This window comes from Neophocaena asiaeorientalis, unplaced genomic scaffold (assembly GCF_003031525.2).
Source record: "Neophocaena asiaeorientalis asiaeorientalis breed wild unplaced genomic scaffold, Neophocaena_asiaeorientalis_V1.1 scaffold404, whole genome shotgun sequence".
In the NCBI taxonomy this organism is placed as follows: Eukaryota; Metazoa; Chordata; class Mammalia; order Artiodactyla; family Phocoenidae; genus Neophocaena; species Neophocaena asiaeorientalis.
In genome coordinates, this window is record NW_020172589.1 from 1520482 (window position 1) to 1541932 (window position 21451).

General features: G+C 39.0%; 1 protein-coding gene across 5 annotated transcripts in view; it reads right to left on the reverse strand.

Annotated features, from left to right (window-relative positions):
• FBXO38 (F-box protein 38) overlaps positions 1-21451 on the reverse strand; it is a 53506-nt gene that overhangs the window by 9170 nt on the left and 22885 nt on the right. For 2 of the 5 annotated variants that reach the window (XM_024738234.1, XM_024738235.1), the window contains exons 10-15: positions 18683-18853; positions 16899-17041; positions 15789-15999; positions 8225-8344; positions 6588-6767; positions 4241-5008 (exon numbers count right to left, since the gene is read on the reverse strand). In XM_024738234.1, coding sequence (XP_024594002.1) covers positions 4241-5008; positions 6588-6767; positions 8225-8344; positions 15789-15999; positions 16899-17041; positions 18683-18853 — 1593 coding nt within the window. The remainder of the gene's footprint in view (positions 1-4240; positions 5009-6587; positions 6768-8224; positions 8345-15788; positions 16000-16898; positions 17042-18682; positions 18854-21451) is intronic. The other 3 variants (XM_024738238.1, XM_024738237.1, XM_024738239.1) reach the window with 3 other exon arrangements.

A 21451-nucleotide genomic window follows, 5' to 3' on the forward strand; every position in this document is an offset into this window, starting at 1 on the left:
ATACGTCAATGTAATAACAATAACAGCAAATATTTACTGAGTGCTTACTGTGTATCAGGCACTTTTCTCAGGGTTTTACTTGTATTAACTAATTTAATCCTTTTAACAGCCCTCTGAGATAGATTATTCTCTTTATTTTACAAATAAGTAAACTGAGACATGGGAAGGGAGAACAGTTTGCCAATGTATTTATCAGTATGCTAGAAAACCTGCAATCATTTACCTGCCAAACTCTGCCTAGTATGGCCCTAATTTATTTACTAGTACTGTTCTAAAATGTCATAGTTTAATTATAAAAACAAATATTATGTTGATATTATTTAAATACAAATTCTAAATTCATCTCAAAAACTTAACAAGCACATACATATTCCAAGACAAGACACTAAAAGTCACTGTCTTCATTTTGAGAGTCACTCTGTAGCAGAGCATATATCGAATGAAAAAAGGTTGACCTTTACGAATTAAATCCCACCATACTGCTACTACTACTAGATTACAGGGTTACCACTTGGTTAACTCTCTCACTTCAAACATGAAAGATTACAAAGAAAGATAGGGAAACGAGGTACAAATACTACAAATTCCCAAAGGCTTGGAGTTAGACAGGGACTCTAGAGATCTAGTTCAAGTGTTTGTTTGTTTTTTTCTTTTTTTCAATACACCAGAACCCTTTCCTCCACCATTCGAAATCTTTGTGAAATCTTATTATGCAAAACAATTGAAAGCAGCTAATTTGGTTGAAGCCTAAAAGGGAGCCCAAGAGTTTTATCCATCAAACTTTCTCCAAGGACCCTGAACCCAAGCAAAACACTGGGTTTCTGGAAGAGAAAACTACTGATCTAGGTGACCCACTGGAGGCCACCTTCCACAGTATTCCTGAAGGAGCTTCATGAACAATCTGTTTTCACTGACAAGGAATCTTCTAACAGCAGCCACCATTTCATACAACAGCCAAAATTCATACTCCTGTTACAACCAATAATAGGTCCTGATTCCCTCTCCCAGTACCACAAAATGAAGACAGACAAAAACAGGTCTGTTTCCAACCCTTCATCCCAGTGTTCAAATAAGAATCTTCTGTTAGCATTCTCCTTCTATGCTCCAGTTTTCAGCCTCTCACCTTCATGGGTTGCTTCCTTCCCCTACTCCTTAACTGATCAGAATGTGGGGTTCAAAGCTAAATTTCCTGCTCTCCTGATACCCAAACTGGCGGTTTGTTTCCTATGATAAGTTTATAAGACTAAGTCACACTTTATATGTAGATAATCTTGAAAAACAAATGCTTCCCAATGTAAAAAGAAAACAGAGTTCATTGTGTTTGTTATTTCCTTATGACTCCCTCTGTTTATTAGGGACAGTAAATCTTTGTTTAGGGACAATCCTTAATGAATTCATACATCCACCAGCATCAACATACCTCATATGATGGCTCCTACCACTTATTAAGTTCACAATTATTCACTGAGCCCCATACCATGTAAGACATTGTGCTAGAAGCTGGGAATATAATGGTGAACAAGCAGACACTGTCCCTGACCTCATGGAGCTCATAGTCTACTGGAAAAATAGACATTAAAACAAGGAATTACAACACACGGTGTAGTTGACATTAGCAAAGATGCTACAGAAACACAGAAAAGCAGACCAATCCAGTCATGGGGTGTCAAGGAAAGAGGTCAGTATTCATGAGAACCATATCATATTCATCTTAAGTGCTATTCTTTGACAATCCAATTAGTTATTTTTGTGACATTTATTTTATAAAGTATTATACAATGAGGGTAAAAAGAACAACTTAGAGGCATTTATTCCCAAAACAGGAAATCACAAGACAAATAACTACTTCTAACACGGTTTTAACACTATGTAAGGCCGTATATCAAAAACCAAATTAAAAACTCAAATATTTTCTTTGAAGGGATTAAAAAAGAATCCATAACAATCAAGTTCGTTCCTTTATTAGTTTGGATTTACCTCCTTGAAACTTTTAAAGCACAATGGCCAACAGATATCAAAAACATGCTAGATTAAAAATAACAAGTTGAAAGCCACCCAAATAACTTGTTCTTCTTTCCAAAAGAGACCTGGATAATTTAAAAATCAGCAGTTTGACATTTCTCCAGAAAAACTGTTATTGAAAGTAAATGGACATTTGTATTGTGTTTAAAAATATTGGCAAGTAATTTACCTACCATATACACATTAGCTACATACATTAGAAGTCTTCTCAAATTGGGAAAAAAAATCATTAAGACAACAGATATAATTAACCTTAAAAAGTAAAAAGCACTACATAAATGAATTTTTTTAAAAAATTCTAGAAAATTATTTAACCTAAGAAAAGGTTCTGGTCATGAAACAAGTCAGAAGAAAATGACAAAGGGAACAGCAGAACATAAGGCAAAGAAGACATTAACACCCCTCCCCCCAATATGGTTAATGTGAAGGACCCACGTTAAAAACAAAAACAAAACAAAACCCACCAAAACAGTAACAACTATAAAACTTTACCAAGACACATAAGACAAAATAGTCCCTAAATAGGAAGACTCAGTGCTGTAAAAATGACACTTATCTTTTCAGTCAGTCAATGTAAAGGAATTGCAAACAAAACACAAGATGATTTGCTTCTGAAACTTGACAAAATTATTATAAAATAAAACTATAAAAATAAATGATAAATGCACGTCTAACCAAGAAAATTTTGCAAAAGAGTAATGAAAGAAGACAACACTGGAACAGGACAGCATGCCCAGAGATAAACCACAGTATGGTCAAAGTACATGATAAAAGAGCATTTCAAAATGACATACGGATGGATGTCAATAAATAGTATTGAGACAACTTGGTGACAATTTGTAATAAAAAATAAAATTAGTTCCCACAGATTAAGATAAAGAACTAAACTAAGATAAGTAAATGAATAAAAGAATGAGAAGATGTGAATGATTATCTGAGCCAGGTGTAGGGAAGGCTTTCCACAGCATAAAAATAATGAAATCACAAAAGTAAACGTAGATCTGACTTAACAAATATGAAAAACCACACAACAAAGGGTGTCATAATGAGGTGTTTCTGTTTAATGGATACAGACTTTAAGTGTGGGAAGATGAAAAAGTTGAGACAGATAGTGGTGATGGTCCCACAACAATGCGAATGTACCTAATGCCAATGAACTATATACTTCAAAACGGTTAAAATGGTAAATCCTATGTTACGTATAAAGAAAGAGATAAACCATTTAAAATTCAAGCTGGGGAAAGTATTTTCATCATGGCAGAACTGATGTTTGCAAAGCATAATAAAATCTGCAAATAAAACTCATATACTTTAATATGAGCCTAGGCTACTATGATAATTAGCACATAATTAATTAATATCTCCTATTTATCTTATGAAAGCTTGTTTCTGTTAGTTTAGCTCCACATGATTCAATCAGCTCTGTTTATTGCAAAAGCAGATAAAAAGGAACTCTATGTACTGGGTGCTGATTTTAAGATTTTTAAATTGAGTAAGGTTTAGAGACAATAAAATGCATTATTATTCATTGACAGGTATTCATGACTTAATAAAGGCAGGAGAGATTATTTAAAACTAAGATCAGAAATATAAACAGGATTATAATTAAGGAATGTGCTTATTACCCCCGCCGAACCCCATGCCTCGGCATACACCTAAATGTTATTAATGAAATTATATATATATATGTGTCTTGAGGATATCTTCACCAAAATGATTCTCAGCTAAACTACTTACTTACCTGCTTTTCTCCTGGCAAGCCTAACTGGCAGCAAAACTAGCCTTTGGGAAAAATTACTCAACGCTACAGAGGCAGGTGGAGGGGGGGCACCCGCACGCCGGGCTCCCCCCTGGTCCAGCAACTTCCAGTCCTTACCTTTCAGCTAAGGTTTTTAAACTGCACTAGGAGTTAAGCCTCTGCAGTGTGGGACGGGAGCAGAGTTTACATACTGGGAGTGAGACGTGGGACTGGCACTGTATATAAGGTCAGTACACACACAGTCGCACTCTTCTCAGAAGCTTAACTCTCTGTGCCTCTCCTGGCTGGTATTTTACAAGCTGTTTTACATGCCACCCCCGCTCCCCACCCCCACCCCATCACTGAAAGTGAGCTCAAAATCTGTATGAGCGCAGAACCCCAATGTAGAAATCAATTTGCCCAACTGGCTTTATGTAAGAAAACTTATGGAAGGAGCAAATGCCCTTCTCAAGTCCTAACCTGCAGTAGCTAATCCTGGCAGCGTTGTCATACCTGACTCAGATACCAGCGGTACATGGGAGAGTCTGCTCCTGGCCCTTGTTAGGGGCCTCCGAGGGTAGTCTTCATTAGACTGCACGTCACAGCTCTCAGGCTGGGAGCTCCCCCTCCTGTCCTCACCTGTAGCCCCAGAGCCACTCCCATTAGTCCTCTCATCATGTGCTGGGCCTGAAGACCCCCCTGGTGGCAGAGTCCTAAAGGAAAAGGCGGATCTCGTACCATCCGGGCCATTCACAACACAGGCTCGGCTGGTTGAAGGACGTTCCTCATCAGAACACCTGCTAGTTCTCCTTTGGGATTCCTGGGGCCTGTGACAGCAGCATCTGGGGCAGACAGAACTCTCTGCATCTCCCTCCTCCATGGCCTCAGAGTCCTCTGACCCACCGGGGGAGCAGACACACTGCCTGGACACATCCACTTCTGTAGGGCTAGGCTCGGAAGAGCCGCTGCTGTTCACCGTCCTTACAAAGTCGGGGCTTTGAGAAGCAGTGCTGTGCGAGCTGGAGTTCCCCACTGTGCTGGCGGTGGTGCTGCTGCAGCTGGGATAAACATCCTTGTTTTTTTTCTTTTCAGGAATATCCCTAGCTGCTTTCATATCGGCTTTGATCTGCTCACTGGTGACCTGACAGCCTTTCTCACAGCTGCTTTCCTCGAGGGGAAACTGCTTCGACTGGCCCATCTGATGGGAGTTGTACCTCTTTCGAAGTGGAGTCTTGCCTTTTCCACTTACTGCTTACAGAAAAAGAAGAATGGCCCGAGGAAAAGAAAAGATTTCAGTACAAATTCTGGACAAAAGGCAAGAGTAAATCTGGAACAGGAAACAATGTAAACTAATTTTCCTAAAGTATAAATGGTGACCACATCACTCAGCTGCTCACAAGTTCTCTATGGCTCCCTAGTGCCTACCTGGTTAATACTCCTTAGCTCAGCCTTCAAGGCTTACTGTGACCTAACTGAAAACTAACTTTCCATTCTTGTCTTCCCTATAAACGTTCTACACCCCAGTCCAAACTTTTCTTTGAATATACCCCTGCCTTATTACCTTGGAGCCTTTACTCTCATCAATCCTTCTGCTTTGGACCTCTGTCCAATCTCTTTTGCACCCCAACCCAAAGCAAGTGCAGTATATGCCCTGTAATATTGTTATCTATGTTTCTGACCTGACTCTTCAGCCAGACTACAGAGAGAGAGAGACAGAGAGACAGTGAGAGAGAGGGACACAGAGAGAGAGAGAGAAAGAGAGAGAGAGAGATCACGACTTATTCATCTCACCCCTCACAGCACCTAACACAGTACCTGGGGCACAGTAAGCCTCAATGAATATACAAAGGAATACTTAAATAATGTTTTGTCTGGCTGACAGAAGATCTGGTTTCTAAATTCAGAAACTAAACTTTCTAGGAAACATCAGGTTAGTCAGTTGGTCACACTACTTTTCCTAAATTTCAGTGTCCGTTAAAGCTCTTTCAATCACAGTGTAAAGATATCTGAATTTCTTAAAAGGAATAAAATGAGAATTGAGTAATCAGTCAGTGGTTAGTAAGTTATTCCAAGTCTAAAGAACTGAGCTTACCATACACTGAAGTGTGTATATATTTCAGGTTCAGTGTTACGTGTATACAAATGTATACTAAACATTCAGATACATTAATGAGTAGGGTAACCAAGGAAAAATAAGTAGACAATTTTAAAAAACCTCATCCTTTGCAGAAAGTGGTAAGCGTACGGTTCTGGGAAACAGAAGGGAAGACAAGGAAAGAAGTATAAACCTAAAAGTTAAGAGAATTACAGTTTCTTGGTGAGGCAAATGGCAGAAGGTTGTTGACTGGATTTAAAGGGAGACAAGGGATTGTAAGAACATACTTTAGGACTTCCTCAAGCACCAAACTAGCCACCAACATTCGCTAAACACAACTGGACAGATTACCAACTGGGGAATGGTTGTTTTTCACTGCTCTGGATGACTCAGTTGTCATCTTTTATGTGACGCAGAGGCCCCTTGCTAATCCCTGATACTCTGATGCCACAACTTCCTAAAGCCTCCACTGTGGGACTGACAATCCTCACGTCTTCTCTTCCCTGAGCCCCAATTCCACAAGATTCTTATTGTGCTGCACCTGCCCTTGATAGCACCACCCAGATTTTCCTCTCTTGCTCGGGCTGCTGCCTTTCTTGCCTCCTGTCACATTTTGTAAGGATATGTTAACTGCACCACAAGCTGTGGCAGGGACACCATTATATAAAGGCCAGTGTGTCTGTTCTCATGGTGACTCTCACTAACAGGTCAGAGTAAGACACAGTCTCTCACCTGATAATTCCCTGGACTGTACAGACTCTCCGGTTTTTTCTTCACGCTCAGAGAAACGCCGGGCACCATTCTTAGGAATCCAGACTTCTTGGAGTTCTAGACTGTCTTCCTCATCGTCACTCTCTGAGTCATGGACAGTAATTGGGGTTGGTTTTACTACACGCTGAAGACCGCTGGGTCCTAAAAGAAAGAGCACAGGCGTAACAGTCACTTTTTGCCCAACAAAGGGTCTCACTCAAAGTACTGTTTCCAGGGATCTGGGCTCACAGAGATGCTTTGGCTCTATGCAGCCTCCCTGATCACTCATTTTAATGAGCATATACTTGGATAATACACTGTGAAAACACTTTAATTCTAAAGTAAACATTAAGTATGATTAATATACCACCCAACATTATGTATCTCTAAAGGAAAATTAAAGTAGAAGAGCATATGGCATCTCTCTTCAGGATTTTCACTGTTTGAAACAGTCACATACTCATCCTAAAAATAATCAAAATAAGTCATAATAAAAAATAAAAATAAAAAAATAGTCATAATAATCATTTAAAAAATAGGCTAGATATTTTCCTAATTTTGCAAATGTATGAATGAAAGCAAAGCAAATGAAGATGAGCCTCTGACACCTATGGGACTGGTGAGAACTCTGCATTCTTTAATTAAGTATAGGTCTAATGCATTGGATGTCACAGACATGTTCTTGAAAGGCTAGATGCATGTTACAGTTTGCTTATTTGATTATACTTATGTCAAAAATGTTTTATCTTCTTGGCATTACACATTGTAAACCTTCAGCTCTTACAACCCACTTTTGACTGATATCTGCTCCATCAATAAAATGTAAGCTCCAAGGAACCTTCCCTGTCTTTTCCCTGTCACACTGTACAATGCCTAGCACAGAGCAGGCACTCAATAAATATTTGTTGAATAAGTGACTGCATCTGTAAGACACTTAAAACAAGAGTAGTTAAAGAATATGTTCAATTCAAAGACAAGGTAGCATCTGAACAGACCAGGAGTGAGAAAACTTGAGTTCTCATCTCAATTCTGTCCTTTGATCAGTAGCTGAGTGGTCCTGAGTAAATCATTCAAACTTTTGAAAGAATATTAGTTTCCCCATCTGTAAAGATGAAAGGTTATATTAGGTAATCTTTATGTACTCTATGACTCCTAGCCTGCCGTAAGTGACCCAGTGGCAAACGGAGACTAGATCTTGGTCTGTTTATTAAATCAACCTCTCCACTGCTCCTTCTCCCCACCAAAATGAAGGGAGAGGACAAGCAGAATATTTAATCAGGGTGTTTATTTTCCTAGCTATAATTTGAGTGCTTGCTTTCTCCACACACACACACAAATACACACACGCACACACACGCACAAATATGCACGTGTGTACACCAATATAGAAAGAGGAGTTGCTGCCACAGTTACAAAAAATCAAAACCAAACTTTAATAAGACATGTATACACATGCGCAGCAAGAACATCAAAATGTAATACAGGCCTCGTCAAAAATAAGCAGCATGTAACATCATTAGCTGAAATGCTGAAAAAATCATCGTTCTCAGTGTTTTACTTTCTTCATTAGAGTCGGGCCTAGTTTTCAGAACCATGAACGTGGGAAGTCACACACTCACCTGCTTGTTCCTCGTCGACGTCCACAGGAATAACTGCCTGACTGGGAGCTGGAGCCTCATGCTCACTCTCAGCCGTCACCTCTCCATCTTCTGGAACCACGTCTTCCATCTCGTTCAGTGCTTAAACAAAAATAATCACAGTCAAAATAAAACCAGGAGATGCCTACAACAACCACAGTGGCAGGCAAAACTGTGGCACCCTCGAGAAATGAACAGCCTCATGATCATTAGGCCCATTCAGAAAGAACATCATGTAACTGTGCTTCATTATATCAACATCAGTAAGGAGTGTCCAATTCTATAGGAGGGGAGATCACAGATGGGAAAGGATCACGTGGTAGAGAAAGTCCATCATTTTAAGATGAAAGCAGGGAGAAAGGCACCGCTGAAAGAAGAAAGCACCTGTTCATTCCTGAAGATGTTACCAGGGATGGCTTATGAGGCAACTGTTTGTCTCCCTCTAAGCTATTTGCCTAATGGCAGTGAGAGCCAGCTACTGGAAGACCTTACGATCATCTTGTAAGCAATTAGTCGTATAGTATCTGCCAGTTGAATCAGGATGCATTCATTGAGCAGGCAAGCTCAAATTGTGTATTTCTTTTCCTGCTCTCTAGAGATTGCATCATTTTTGGCTAATGTGTGGCAAGGATTATTAAACACAGTAAGTATATATTTAACATTTTAATATCACTCAAATGTTTTATTTGCATCTAAGTCTTCACTAGAGTTATTAGTGCCTATCAGTGAATGGGAGCGTTTATATTTTTTCCAGATGATAAGCACAGTGAACAATATCAGACTGATAAGCTTCAATCACTTTACTACATCTTAAGATACAACGGTCACTTTTCTACGAGGATCCTAAATAAAATAATTCCTGGCTTTGCCAGCTTTGTACAAGATTAAATCCAAATCCCTCAAGTCAGTATTCAACCCAGTACCCTCTTACTACGTACACCTAAGCTTGGGTTCCTGGTCCCAGTCTCAGTCAGGACAATACCAACACTGTCCTTTACACTTATAGCTCGGCCAGGACCCAGAGGGCGGCAGACTGTTTACCCTGTGCACCACTCAACGCCTTCGGGTGCTCAACACTACTGCTGTGAAATCAACCAACCATCTGAATGAAATGAATAAACCAACACAGAAGAAAACAAGATCCTGTTCCAGAAAGAGCTAAAGAATCCACAGAACTTGTAAGTAGACAGGACAAATTCATACAGTCAACAAAGAAACAAGATAAAAATATGAGTAAGCCAGAAAGATACCACTCAGATAAATGCCACTGGAATATACAGCAGAGAAGTCTGAGATTTCAGGGGGACAGTGGGGTTTGCTTTGGTCTTAAATATACACAACAGTACATTCCCCCTCATGTTTAGCCTCCCATCCCAAATTTTTGCCCAGCCCTAGCCCTCAATAACTACACTTTATTTAGGGCCAAAAAGAGAACTCACCTTGTTCGGAAACATTACATGATAAAAGCCAATCAATTTGCTTCTTTCATTCAACAGTGATTATGAACAGCGGCTAGTAATTAATGTGTACATACTCTATGTCTGGCTCTATGCTAAATGCTCTTATATACATTACCATATTTATTTCTTATAGCAATCTTACGAGGGTATTACTACTAGCCTCATTTTTGCAGTTGAGGAAACTGAGGCTTAGAAAGGTTAGTAATTTGCTAGGATTTGGAATGAGGTCTGTTTCCAGAGCCTGCTACAATACAGGGATGATGAATAGATGGGAAATTTATAGTCCCTGCTCTCAGAGAATGCACACCTTCGAGCAGAAATGTTAGACACACAGAATAAGGTCAGAATATACTCATTAAGTGCTAGAACAGTCCAAGTAAGGGGGACATGGACCAAAAAGCAGCAGTTAATTCTCCTGTTCGACAGGGAAGGTTTCACTGAGTTGGGGTGACATTTCATATATACTAGGAAGCACGTTACATTTTACAGAAGAGTAAGTAGCCCAGTGATAAAAAGAACAAGAGTTTGTGTTGAGATGATGGTATGAAAGAGAAAAGAAAGCTAAAAAGGTAGTCTGGGTCCCAGATTGTGAAAAGCTTAGAATTGCTTCTTATAGGCAGAGGGAACCACTGGAACAGAAGTACATTCTTATATCTACGTGATAAGGTTTTGCAAAGCTGTTGAGCAATTGCATTTTAGGTTGCCACAATAACCTGTGGAAATATTTAATATAATATCTCAAGGTTATTTTAAACTAACTTCTTTAATTGTATCCATTCATTTGAATATTTATTTAGCGCCTACTACAGTGTGTTACTGTTCCTAGGTGCTAAGAAACAGTGGTAATATTCAATATCTCTATTTTCATGGACCTTAGAAAAAAAAATTTTAATCAACAATAATGAAAATATCAGAAAATAATATCTTATGTAACAAAATTAAAAGAGGATGATATAACAGAATGAATTGGTGACAAAGTGGTAAGGTGATCAAAAGGTACAAATTTATAGTTACAAAATAAATATGTCATGGGAATATAATGTACAGCATGGTGACTATAGTTATTAATACGTATTGCATATGTGAAAGTTGCTAAGAGCAGATCTTAAAATTTCTAATCACAAGAAAAAAACTTTGTAACTATGTATGGTGATGGATGTTTACTAGACATCCTTACTGTGATCATTTTGCAATATATACAAACACTGTCAATTATACCTCAATTGAAAAAAAAAAAAAAGATTAAGGTGGTAAGGAAAGACAGCTCTGAGGTTAACATTTAAGCTAAGACCTGAATATCAAGAAGAAGCCAGCCATGCAAAGATGGAGGGAGGGACATTCTAGGAAGAGGCAGCAGTTGGCGACAGCTTGGCACATTCATGCATGGTGTGTGAGGTGGGAAGTAGCACAAGGTGAGGACAAGCCAGATCATGTAGCACTTTATGGCCCAAATCAAGAAACTGGATTTTTTTCTAAGGCAATGCGTAGCTACTGGAAAGTTTTAAGAAAGGGAGTAACACTGTCTGGTGCATGTTTTTTAAAAACTGCCCTGGCTGTTCTAAGAACTAATTTTACTTTGAAAGCTGTTAAAAGATTTAGGTAAAAAAGGTCTGGTACAGGGCTTCCCTGGTGGCGCAGTGGTTGAGAGTCGGCCTGCCGATGCAGGGGACATGGGTTCGTGCCCCGGTCCGGGAGGATCCCACATGCCGTGGAGAGGCTGGGCCCGTGAGCCATGGCCGCTCGGCCTGCGCGTCCAGAGCCTGTGCTCTGCAACGGGAGAGGCCACAACAGTGAGAGGCCCGTGTACCGCAAAAAAAAAAAAAGGTTTGGTACAATGAGGAAGGAGAATGTAGATGGATTGGGGAGATGTTTTAGAGACAGTCAACAAGACTTGCTAAAGGACTCGGTGTTGGGGAGTGCAGGTAGGTGCAAAGAAAGGATGATGTCTCAATAGATGTCTCTGGTAATTAAATGAGATGATGCTACCCTTGGGCTAGGGAAAATGCAAGTGATTCTTGGTTTTGATTTTTTTTTCTTTGTTTCAAAATATTTTATCATTGGGCAGTACATCTTTTTCAGAACAATTTTAAATTACAGAAACGATGTAAGCTATCTTTTAATCAAGTATCAATGTTTACTAAATATTCTGTTCAGGAGAAATGTTATTTCAGTTGTAAAAAAATCCTGTTACCAAATATAATCATAAACCTTAATGGATCTGAGCTATTTTAACAAATATATTAACTGGTCTCTTTTATATAAAACCTGATTCTAAATTTATAGCCTTCATTAACCATTATAAAATAAAAAAAGTCACTGACATTTAACAAAATAATTTGCATGCAACAATTTCTGGTATCAGGAATAACTATTTAGTGGTTGACAAGTATTTGCCCCCAAATAGAAAACAAAATGAATCTACCGGGATTATTTTTCACATTGTAGCTGGTCCTCAGACTTCAAAAACAAGGATTTTCCAAAAGTCAGTGGTTTTCAACATATGATTCCCAAACAGCAGCATCAGCATCACCTTGGAACCTGTTACAAATGCAAATTACCTGGTCCCACACATACCTACTCAGAGCCTCGGAGGTGAAAGCCAGCAGCCTGTTGGAACAAGTCCTCCAGGTGATTCTGATGCACTCAAATTTGAGAGCCATTGCCCAAAATTAAGTGCTGCAGAGCAATTTCACTTAGTGGTTACTTTGTGGAGGTAGTGGTGAGGGAATGGAGTGGCACCCCACTATTAAAAGCAGTATGTGGGATTTGTTTTAAATCCAGATAGAAAATTAGTTAAATGATGTATAGGCAAAACTATGCTTTGTTGTTATAATTACTTCAAAAGTAATTATATTAAAATAATGTGGCAAAATGCTTTAGCAATTACAGAATCATGATTTTGACACATGGTAATCTTATGTTAGGCAATGTGAATTGTTAGAATATATGAACATCTCTTCCTGTTTTACAGTGCTGCAAAATGAAGGTAATGAACTTGTATTTTCAGTTAATATAACTAACTCACAAGAAAGCATTCTAAAGCTTAACACTTTCGGAAGTGCAAATCTAAGAAAGATAATATCCTTAACCAAATTACCGAATTTTGGTAAATTAATACAGTACTCTGTAAAACAACAAAAGCATATTTTTGTTGGAGTCATCTATTACCTTAATGATAATGTTCACTATAAAACACCATATTTTATTTCAGTGGTTTATAAGGCAAAAACACAACTTATACAAATTAAATTGCTTTTAAAATTATACAGTGCCCTTCTTTGTTAGGCAATTACTTCATGCAAGCTGATTAAGTTAAATACAACAGAGTAAAAGAGTGAGTGAATCCGCTTCATTCCAGCGTTGGTCCAAAAGCTCGTGCATGGAAAGTTTTAAAATTCTACATTAATGAAACTCAACATGTGAATACCCATTTCTAAACTAAACTAAACTAAAGTAATATTTAAAATATTGTTATGCTTGTACTTAAAGAGTGGAAGCATCAATGTTAGTCATTTCAACTAACATTATTTCCCAATGATCCCTTTTATTTTTAATCCCTGTACCACTCTTTATGTTTTTTCTGTTAGTTCTCTTTCTTTTATTTGAATTCTTTCCACCACTCCTGGTTTTGATCAACAGTCACATGGCCTTTCTCCAGGTCCCTTTTTTTTGGGGGGGGGGGCCATGCCATGTGGCTTGTGGGTCCCGTGGTCAACCCAGGCCACAGCAATGAATGCACCAAGTCCTAACCACTGGACTGCCAGGAAATTCCCCTGGTCGTTATTTTTTATTTAAAAGGATCAACCTGACATGTATGTAATAATAAATGCACATAAACATATTGCCAAGTTGGAAAGACCCATGGAACCTAACGTTTTATGCCAATCTTCATTTCTCTAAAATTCTGCCACCATCTTTGGTATTCTTAGGCTTCCTCTTGTTGAAGCTGTTGAATTCCTCAATCTTGGCATTTATGTCACTAATTCCTTTGCTTCTCAGCATTTGAAAGTATCATATTTGACAAATACTACCTCAAGTATTTGGTTTGTAGTCATGTCTCTCATCTACTGAACCTTAGTTTCAAATGTTAGTAGATTTAAGTTTCCATTGTTCTCTCTTAAATCAAATACCGTGTTCTCGCATAAGTTTTAGCTCCTGCTGCGTCAATATGTGACTTCACAGTGGAAGGCATCCTCCATTCTATACTGAGAAGCCAATGGCCATGTAACTTTCTAGTGGAGTCTATAATCTGTCCAGTACATCAACGTCAACCACAACTGGGTTTGTAGGATTTGAGGAGTTCTGCACTGCAGCTGCTGTAACAGTTTTCTATGAACGGTTGGTATTCTCTGAAGTCCAGATCCTTATGATGGCACTCAAGAACAAGGCAAAGAAACAATACCTGACCTCACTCCCCGCTCCTTCACCCCTAGCACCTGCTGGCTCTGCACTTTTGTTTTTGTATTTTAGGAGGAGAGATTTAGCCATAAGTTTGAAATGCCTAAGAGTACTCATGTGGAAATTAAAAGTATGAAATTGGATATAACTGCAATTACTTTAAAAAATAGAAATATCAAAGCCGAAAATACAGGTTTAGAATTCATTAGCATATAGTTGGTACTGAAGCCATGAGACTGAATGAGGTCATCTAGAGAAAATGTGTAGAGAAAAAGGGAGAACAAGGACAAGAGTGGAATAGAGGAGGTGGTGCAAGCAAAGGAAACTGAGGAGGCATGTCCAATGAGATAGCAGGAAAACCAGGAAAATGGTTTCGGAAAGGCCAAGAGGAGCAAATATCTCAGGAAGACAGAAGTGGACAACAGTGACAAATGCAGCTGAGATGAGATGTCAAAGAAGATGCAAGTGGAGAAATGACCACTAGCCTTTATAAGAGAGTCACTGGTGACTTTGGCAAGAGCCAAAATGGACAGTTCTATAGAGAACCTGTGAGGTAAGGAAGCGAAGACAATGCCTACAGATGATTCTTAGGTCAGGACATGCATACTCAGTGATCCTAAAGGAAATTACGCTCTATACACAGAATACTTTCATTAAGAAAGGAGTTAATAACACCAGGGCACCCCATTTCTCATTAATTACTCTGCCTAAAAGAATGAGTGAAAGGGCAACAACCAAATAGTGGCTAGAAGAGATTCCTTTTTCAGTTCTTAAGGGTCAACTGGGAACCTGGAAAATTTGTTAAGGAAACAATTTCACTCCATTCTCACTCATCAACACAGGGGCAGATGAAGCCTAATAACACATGGGCTGGCACACAGCGGGAGTTCAGTCAGTATCAAAGAACTGGAATGGATAGTCACATAAGTGAAATCCCATAGGTCCTTATTAGCTCGTGTACTTAATTTTCTGGGTGGTTTTGAAGACTTAATGATGAAAGGTATATGAAAGGTTTCCAACACAATGTCTAGCACATGACTACTATTCATTTTTCCAGTTCTTGGAACACCCAAAAATGATCTCCACGTTCAAGTCCAATGTAGCTATCTACTGGTCAGCAAGATATTGAAAGATGCTCCTTCACCCATATCCTGACGGTTAAATCTCCATTAAGCCAGGCCTCTAAGGCTCACTGTACCTTAATTCTCATGGCATCTAAGTCCTTCCCTTTCTGTAAATACCCCAATAGATTCTATGGACAGGAGGCATCATAAAGATAACTTTAAAATAAACAAGCAGATAGGCAAACTCCATCCACCCCCTCATTTGTTTTTTGTTTGTTTGTTTGTTTCGTGGTACGCGGGCCTCTCGCTGTTGTGGCCTCTCCCGTTGCGGAGCACAGGCTCCAGACGCGCAGGCTCAGCGGCCATGGCTCACGGGCCCAGCCGCTCCACGGCATGTGGGATCCTCCCAGACCGGGGCACGAACCCGTGTCCCCTGCAATGGCCGGCGGACTCTCAACCACTGCGCCACCAGGGAAGCCCCCCTCATTTGTTTTGTTAGCAAGGTCCCCCAACGTGTAAAGTGACAAACTGAAACAGGCAGTGAAGGAAAGAGAAGAGAGTAAGAGAAATACGACCCAAAGTAAAAATCATTTCTATCTGGAGCTCACAAAAGATCTGGGTTACCGTCGGCTGCAAACTGCTGCTCTCCTGGCTGCAGGTCTTGCCGGAAGTCATTCTCCTCGTCTGAGTCATCTGGGTGATGGTGATTGTTGTCGTGGATGTTGGCATTATTCTGGGCATTATTATCATTGTCGTTGTTGGAGTTCTGATTGCTAACAAGGGCCGAGGAAACCCCAATTCCTGTGCCTGCACTCAGACCAACCCGGGCACAGCCCTAAAGCAGGAAGAAACCACGTGCTTATTAATTTGGGTTAGTGTAGAGCCCTGCGTTTTTAATATTCCTTCATTTCATCTTTACGTAGAATATTTATATGGCACTTTATGAAATACTTTCACATATTCATAAAGGACCTCATTTAAGGCCCAGAACGCTTCAAGCAAGAAAAAGCGTTATCACTCTTGATTTACAGATGATGACATGCACAATGGGAAGGGATCTGCCCAACAGTGCACGACCAGTAAGTGGTACACCTGGGACTTGAAACCCAATAATCTGTCCTCAAACCCTGAGCTTTCCCCACTATATCACACTGCTTCAACAGTGGGAATATAACCGTTAAGAACTGACAAGAGAGAACATAATTTGTTGAAACATTAAGTTTTTATTACGATGCGAGTATAAAGCTTTATGTGTTAAGCAGTTTTAAAATAACATTTTGTACAACTGGGCAACCTCAAATTTCCCCAGATATGCAACTGAACAGAAAAGGTAGCAGCAAAGTAAAACATTCCCAAAACAAAATTCCTAATCCTTACTTATATTTTGAGTTGCTAATTAGAGATTTAATCTTCCAACTAATTACTCTTGAGTAATAACTTTTGCTTTAGCTTAAATTTCCACCTTTGCTCTTACCTTCACTTTATAAACCTGATGGAGACAGCTTTGCACTTACTTTTTCCTTTCCTTTCTCTGGAAATCCCTTAATAGTCATTTACCAGAACAAGTGGCTATACATTATTATAACCTTTATGCCTTCCTTCACTGAGGCTGGCAGTAAAAAGTCAAATTATAACATTGTAAAGGCATATTATTAGGAAAAAAAATTACTTAGGTTGTTTTATTTTCTTCCTTCAGTATCAAAATAAACAAAAATGCTCTCAAATGTGACTTACTTTGGGTGGTTCACGAAACATCTGGTCCAGTGAAATAAACTCCAGGCTGGGCAACAATTCAATAAACTGGCCAAAGGAGTCCAGCTTCAAAGCATGGCAACGCACTAAGTTGATATCAACCAATCGAGTCCATCTTGAGTGGTCTATTGAAGAAACGATATGGCCAGAGAGAATGTAACTAACACTTTCTCCATTACTCATGAATTTTGCTATAGGTCACAAAGACTTTCAAATCCTTTTTCCTTGAGTAAATTTTCTTTTACTTCATGATCTCTAACACTTGATGACTCTGAACTATGATGTTTCCTTACCTAATTTCATTGTGAGAAATAGATGGCTTGGAAATCATTAACTTGAAACTAAGTCAGCCTATACTTAAATGTGATTCACTTAAAAACCTACATGCCTATTTAACGATAGGATACTAGTTAAAAGAAATGTTGGCATATTCCTTTCATAAAAGAGTATGCAGCTATTAAAAGAATGAAGAAGAACTGAATATGCTTACTAATATGGAAAGCTCTCCAAAATATTCTTAGTGCAAAACACAAGCTACAGGACAATGTATACACAGTAACGTCCTTTCGTATATGTAAATCATTTTTAAATGCTATATATGTATAGGCTGCAATATGCACAAAATAACCTGTCCAGAAGAATATACAAGAAACCGTTGATGGTGGTTACCTTTGAGAAGAGGAGACTTTTCATTTTGTACCTTTCTGTATTGTTTGATACTGTTTATCAAGTGCATGTATTACTTTTAGTTTTTAAGTGTTAACAGGAGTTCTGAGTGATGGGATTATAGGCCATTTTTTATTTTCTTCTTTATACTCTTCTGTATTTAAGAAAACAAACAAACCAAAAACCCAATAAATGTTATTTTTTAAAAGCGATCTACGCCACATACAGCCTAAAGTTTATTTCCCAATAACTTCTTGGTGCTGCTGGGCAAGGGGTAGAACTTCTCTTCTCATGGGTGAGACATGGCCACTCTAACAAATGATCTCAGCAGAGGCCTGGGAGCCCTACAACAGGTCTGAAGATGGGTTTTGTAAGGAGCTACAGTATCCCTGTGCGGTGGCTCAGACGGCAGAAGAGACTGGTCTGCAGGTGTCAGTAAGGGGGCTTGGTTTGCTAAGAGGATGTCAAAACGAAAATTCTCTAGCTCTGAATTTATTTAAAGGCTTGTGAATTTAGGTTTTTAAGAAGGGCTTTAAAAGAAATAAATAGCATTACTCTCTCAGGGAGGGAAATAAACTCCCCTCATAATGAAAAATACCAAGTGCAAAAGTCACACTTCTATACACAAGGGATACTGTATGGAGGGGAGATTTGAAATAGCCTAGGATTTTAAGGCAATAGAAAATTTCACAAGTTAATGTTTAATATGTCACCTAACTCAAGTTTTTAAAATACATACCCACTTTGTTGGTTCAGATGATATGCCATTTGAATACAGAGAAAACAACCAACATCCTAGGCAACAATTCCTAACCTAAACTTTACATGCCTGGCCCAAAGAAAAACAAATAAGTAAGGATCAGTACAACTGAATTATAACTTGGACAGTGCTAATTTCCAGGCAGAGAATTTCAGGAGTTCAAAGAGGCACTGAAAATATTTCCAACTCAGTTATCAAAGGTTCCCAGAACTTCTATGAATGATCCATATAAAATATCTACATTTTATATCAGGAATGTTAATTCATGACACACACAGAAAACAAAGACACATATTATTTTGACATTAATAAAATAGAGCCACACTTAAGCATACAGTACCTGAGATCCAATTGTATGGGTTATGTAGATGGGGGCAATTATAAATTGCCAGATATTTGATACAGGAAAAAACTTCGTTGACTGCCTTCATCCCTATATCAGTGATGATACCAGGATTTTCTACCACATCAGCCAAACCATACTTCACCAGATCTGCATTAGCCATTCTGCCTAGAAAGAGAAATTGATTTAAAAAACAAAAAAAGGTTCTTAAAGTGTCATGGAGTGTTGCCAATTCTTTACTTTAACATCCAGTATGATCAGTCTCTATGATCATCCGGCGTCATCTCTCCATCATCAGGTTCAGGTTCAGGTACAATTTTAGGTTAGGTATTCTGTACGAATGGTAGCCTTTATTTTGCAAAATAGAAATTTATGTTAAAAGTTAATGGACAGCTAGTAGGAAAAGATTATTTTCAATTGTTTAGAAAAGGAAAAAAGAAGGCAAAGTCTTAAAGCAAAATTGAGGGGCAAATTGTATTGGTTTACATTTATGGTGAAGTTTTAGTTTAAGCTTTTAAAAAGAAAAATAAAATCTTAAAAATGTAACTCTTTCATTCTATAAGGATAATGTTTTTGGAGTCGGGTGTGGCCATGTGTAGAGAAGAGTACACTTTGAAATTCAGATTCATTTTTAGAACCATGTATAGGTTAGTAAATATGTACCTAACCTCAGAAAGTGGACTTTTAACTCACACATACACCCAACTCTCTCTGCCCTTGGGCTTTAGTGCCTACTGTCTTGTCACAGACTAGGGAGTGGGTTTAGTAAAAGGATCCTCCATTCTAGATTATGCTACTGGAAATCATACCTTATCCCTTGCTTCCTATCATTATTCCTGCCACCTGCCTCACCTTTGCTCTACAGGATGGTCCACTTGACTATGAGCAATTTGAAGGAAAATGGGACTCTGCCTAATTAGTTTATAGTTACATTTTCAATGTCCAGCATAATGCTGGAATATTATGATATAGGAACCCAATAAATGTCTCTCATGGTCCTTGCAATCAACTGACATAAAATACAAAGAAAACACTTGCTCTGGACAAGCTGCCCTGCCCTTCAGGGCAGGGATTCATACCTTTAGCCTGGACATGTTTAAAACAACCAGTCTACTCCCAACTCTTCCAGTTTCACTTTCCATATAGTTCATGGTCTTTCTCCTAGAGTCCCTGTTTTTTGTATTTACTGGCATTTCTTAGAGATTTCACCTTAACCAATTCTTCATAATTTTTCTGAGCAATTTTCTTTAGTCTCCTGGTAAAAACTTCTTTCTTGCCCTTTGGACTTAAAATTTGCCTTCTCCCTTATGATCAGGTAGATTTTGAACTGATCCCAGGTAAGGTGTTGTCAGAATAATTGCTACAGCCTAGCATGATAAATCTATGTCTTACATTCATTCCTTTGAGACCTGTTCCTGCTCTTAGGGTCTCCTGATCATCACACTCCCTCAAAACCCTGATGACATCACCTAGGACTCAGATTGTTTCTTTCTGATTCAGCCCAGAGGTCAGCTAAAAGTAAAAGCTACCATTCACTGAATGCTTTCTAAGTGTAAGAGATTGTAATAATAAAATACCATGTTTTCTCATTTGTTAAATGGAGATAAGACCGTTTCCCACTTTTTTATTGGGTGGTTTGAACCCAAGAAATAACTTGCCCCAGGTCCCATGATTAATGAACTTCCATCTCCGTCTTTCCAAAGCCCCAGCCCTAAAGACTACTCTATACTGCTTCTGGATCTGAATGAGTTTTGCACCCCTATCACCTTCACATGAATCTCTGAAATCATGATTCTATGTAAACAAAGAACCCCTAAGTATTCATCCTTGGATCACTTTTCTTATATTCCCAGTACACAGCATCTGCTTTTCAGCACACCCATTTCCCCAATCTGGCACTGTCATTTTTACGATAAGTGTATGGGGACAAAGGTGATGTTTCTATTTATATTTTGCCAGAAACTTTGTAACAAAGAATTGCTGCAAGTTTTACCAGGAGCCACCCTAACCTCCTGGAGAGATGCTTCAAAGTCTAAGTGGCTGAGAAGCAAGAGATTAAGTGAAAGAGTATAAGCAGTGACCTCTCATTCCTCTCTACATAGTCTGTTAGACACACCTGGCACCTATTTTCATACAGAGAATCCCAGACTGTCTTTGGAGTAATAGAGGAGAGTATGTATACAGGAGAAATGGATGAACTGCAACAAATATGAAGAATGGCTTATAAAAAAAATCAAAGCTAAGAGACTATTAAATATTAAGGAGACTATGAAACAAGTTATGTTGAAAAACGAGATAATGGTAGTCAAAAGGTAAAGTGTTGGGACTTCCCTGGTGGCGGAGTGGTTAAGAATCCACCTGCCAATGCAGGGGACATGGGTTCGAGTCCTGGTCCGGGAAGATCCCACGTACCGCAGAGCGACCAAGCCTGTGCGCCACAACTACTGAGCTGCAACTACTGAAGCCTGCATGCCTAGAGCCCGTGCTCTGCAACAAGAGAAGCCACTGCAACGAGAAGCCCACGCACTGCAACGAAGAGTAGCCCCCACTCGCCGCAACTAGAGAAAGCCCGTGCGCAGCAACAAAGACTCAACGCAGCCCCCAGAAAAGGTAAAGTGTTTTTCTATTGAAAATATGTGTTGAGGGGAAAGAAACACTATAGGGAAATAGCTGGTTCTAAAGATAATTCTCAAAGACATTCTTTCAGTGGACCTAAATGTGGCAATCATGAAAATACAAAATTTGTCAAGTTTTTAGCTTTCGAGA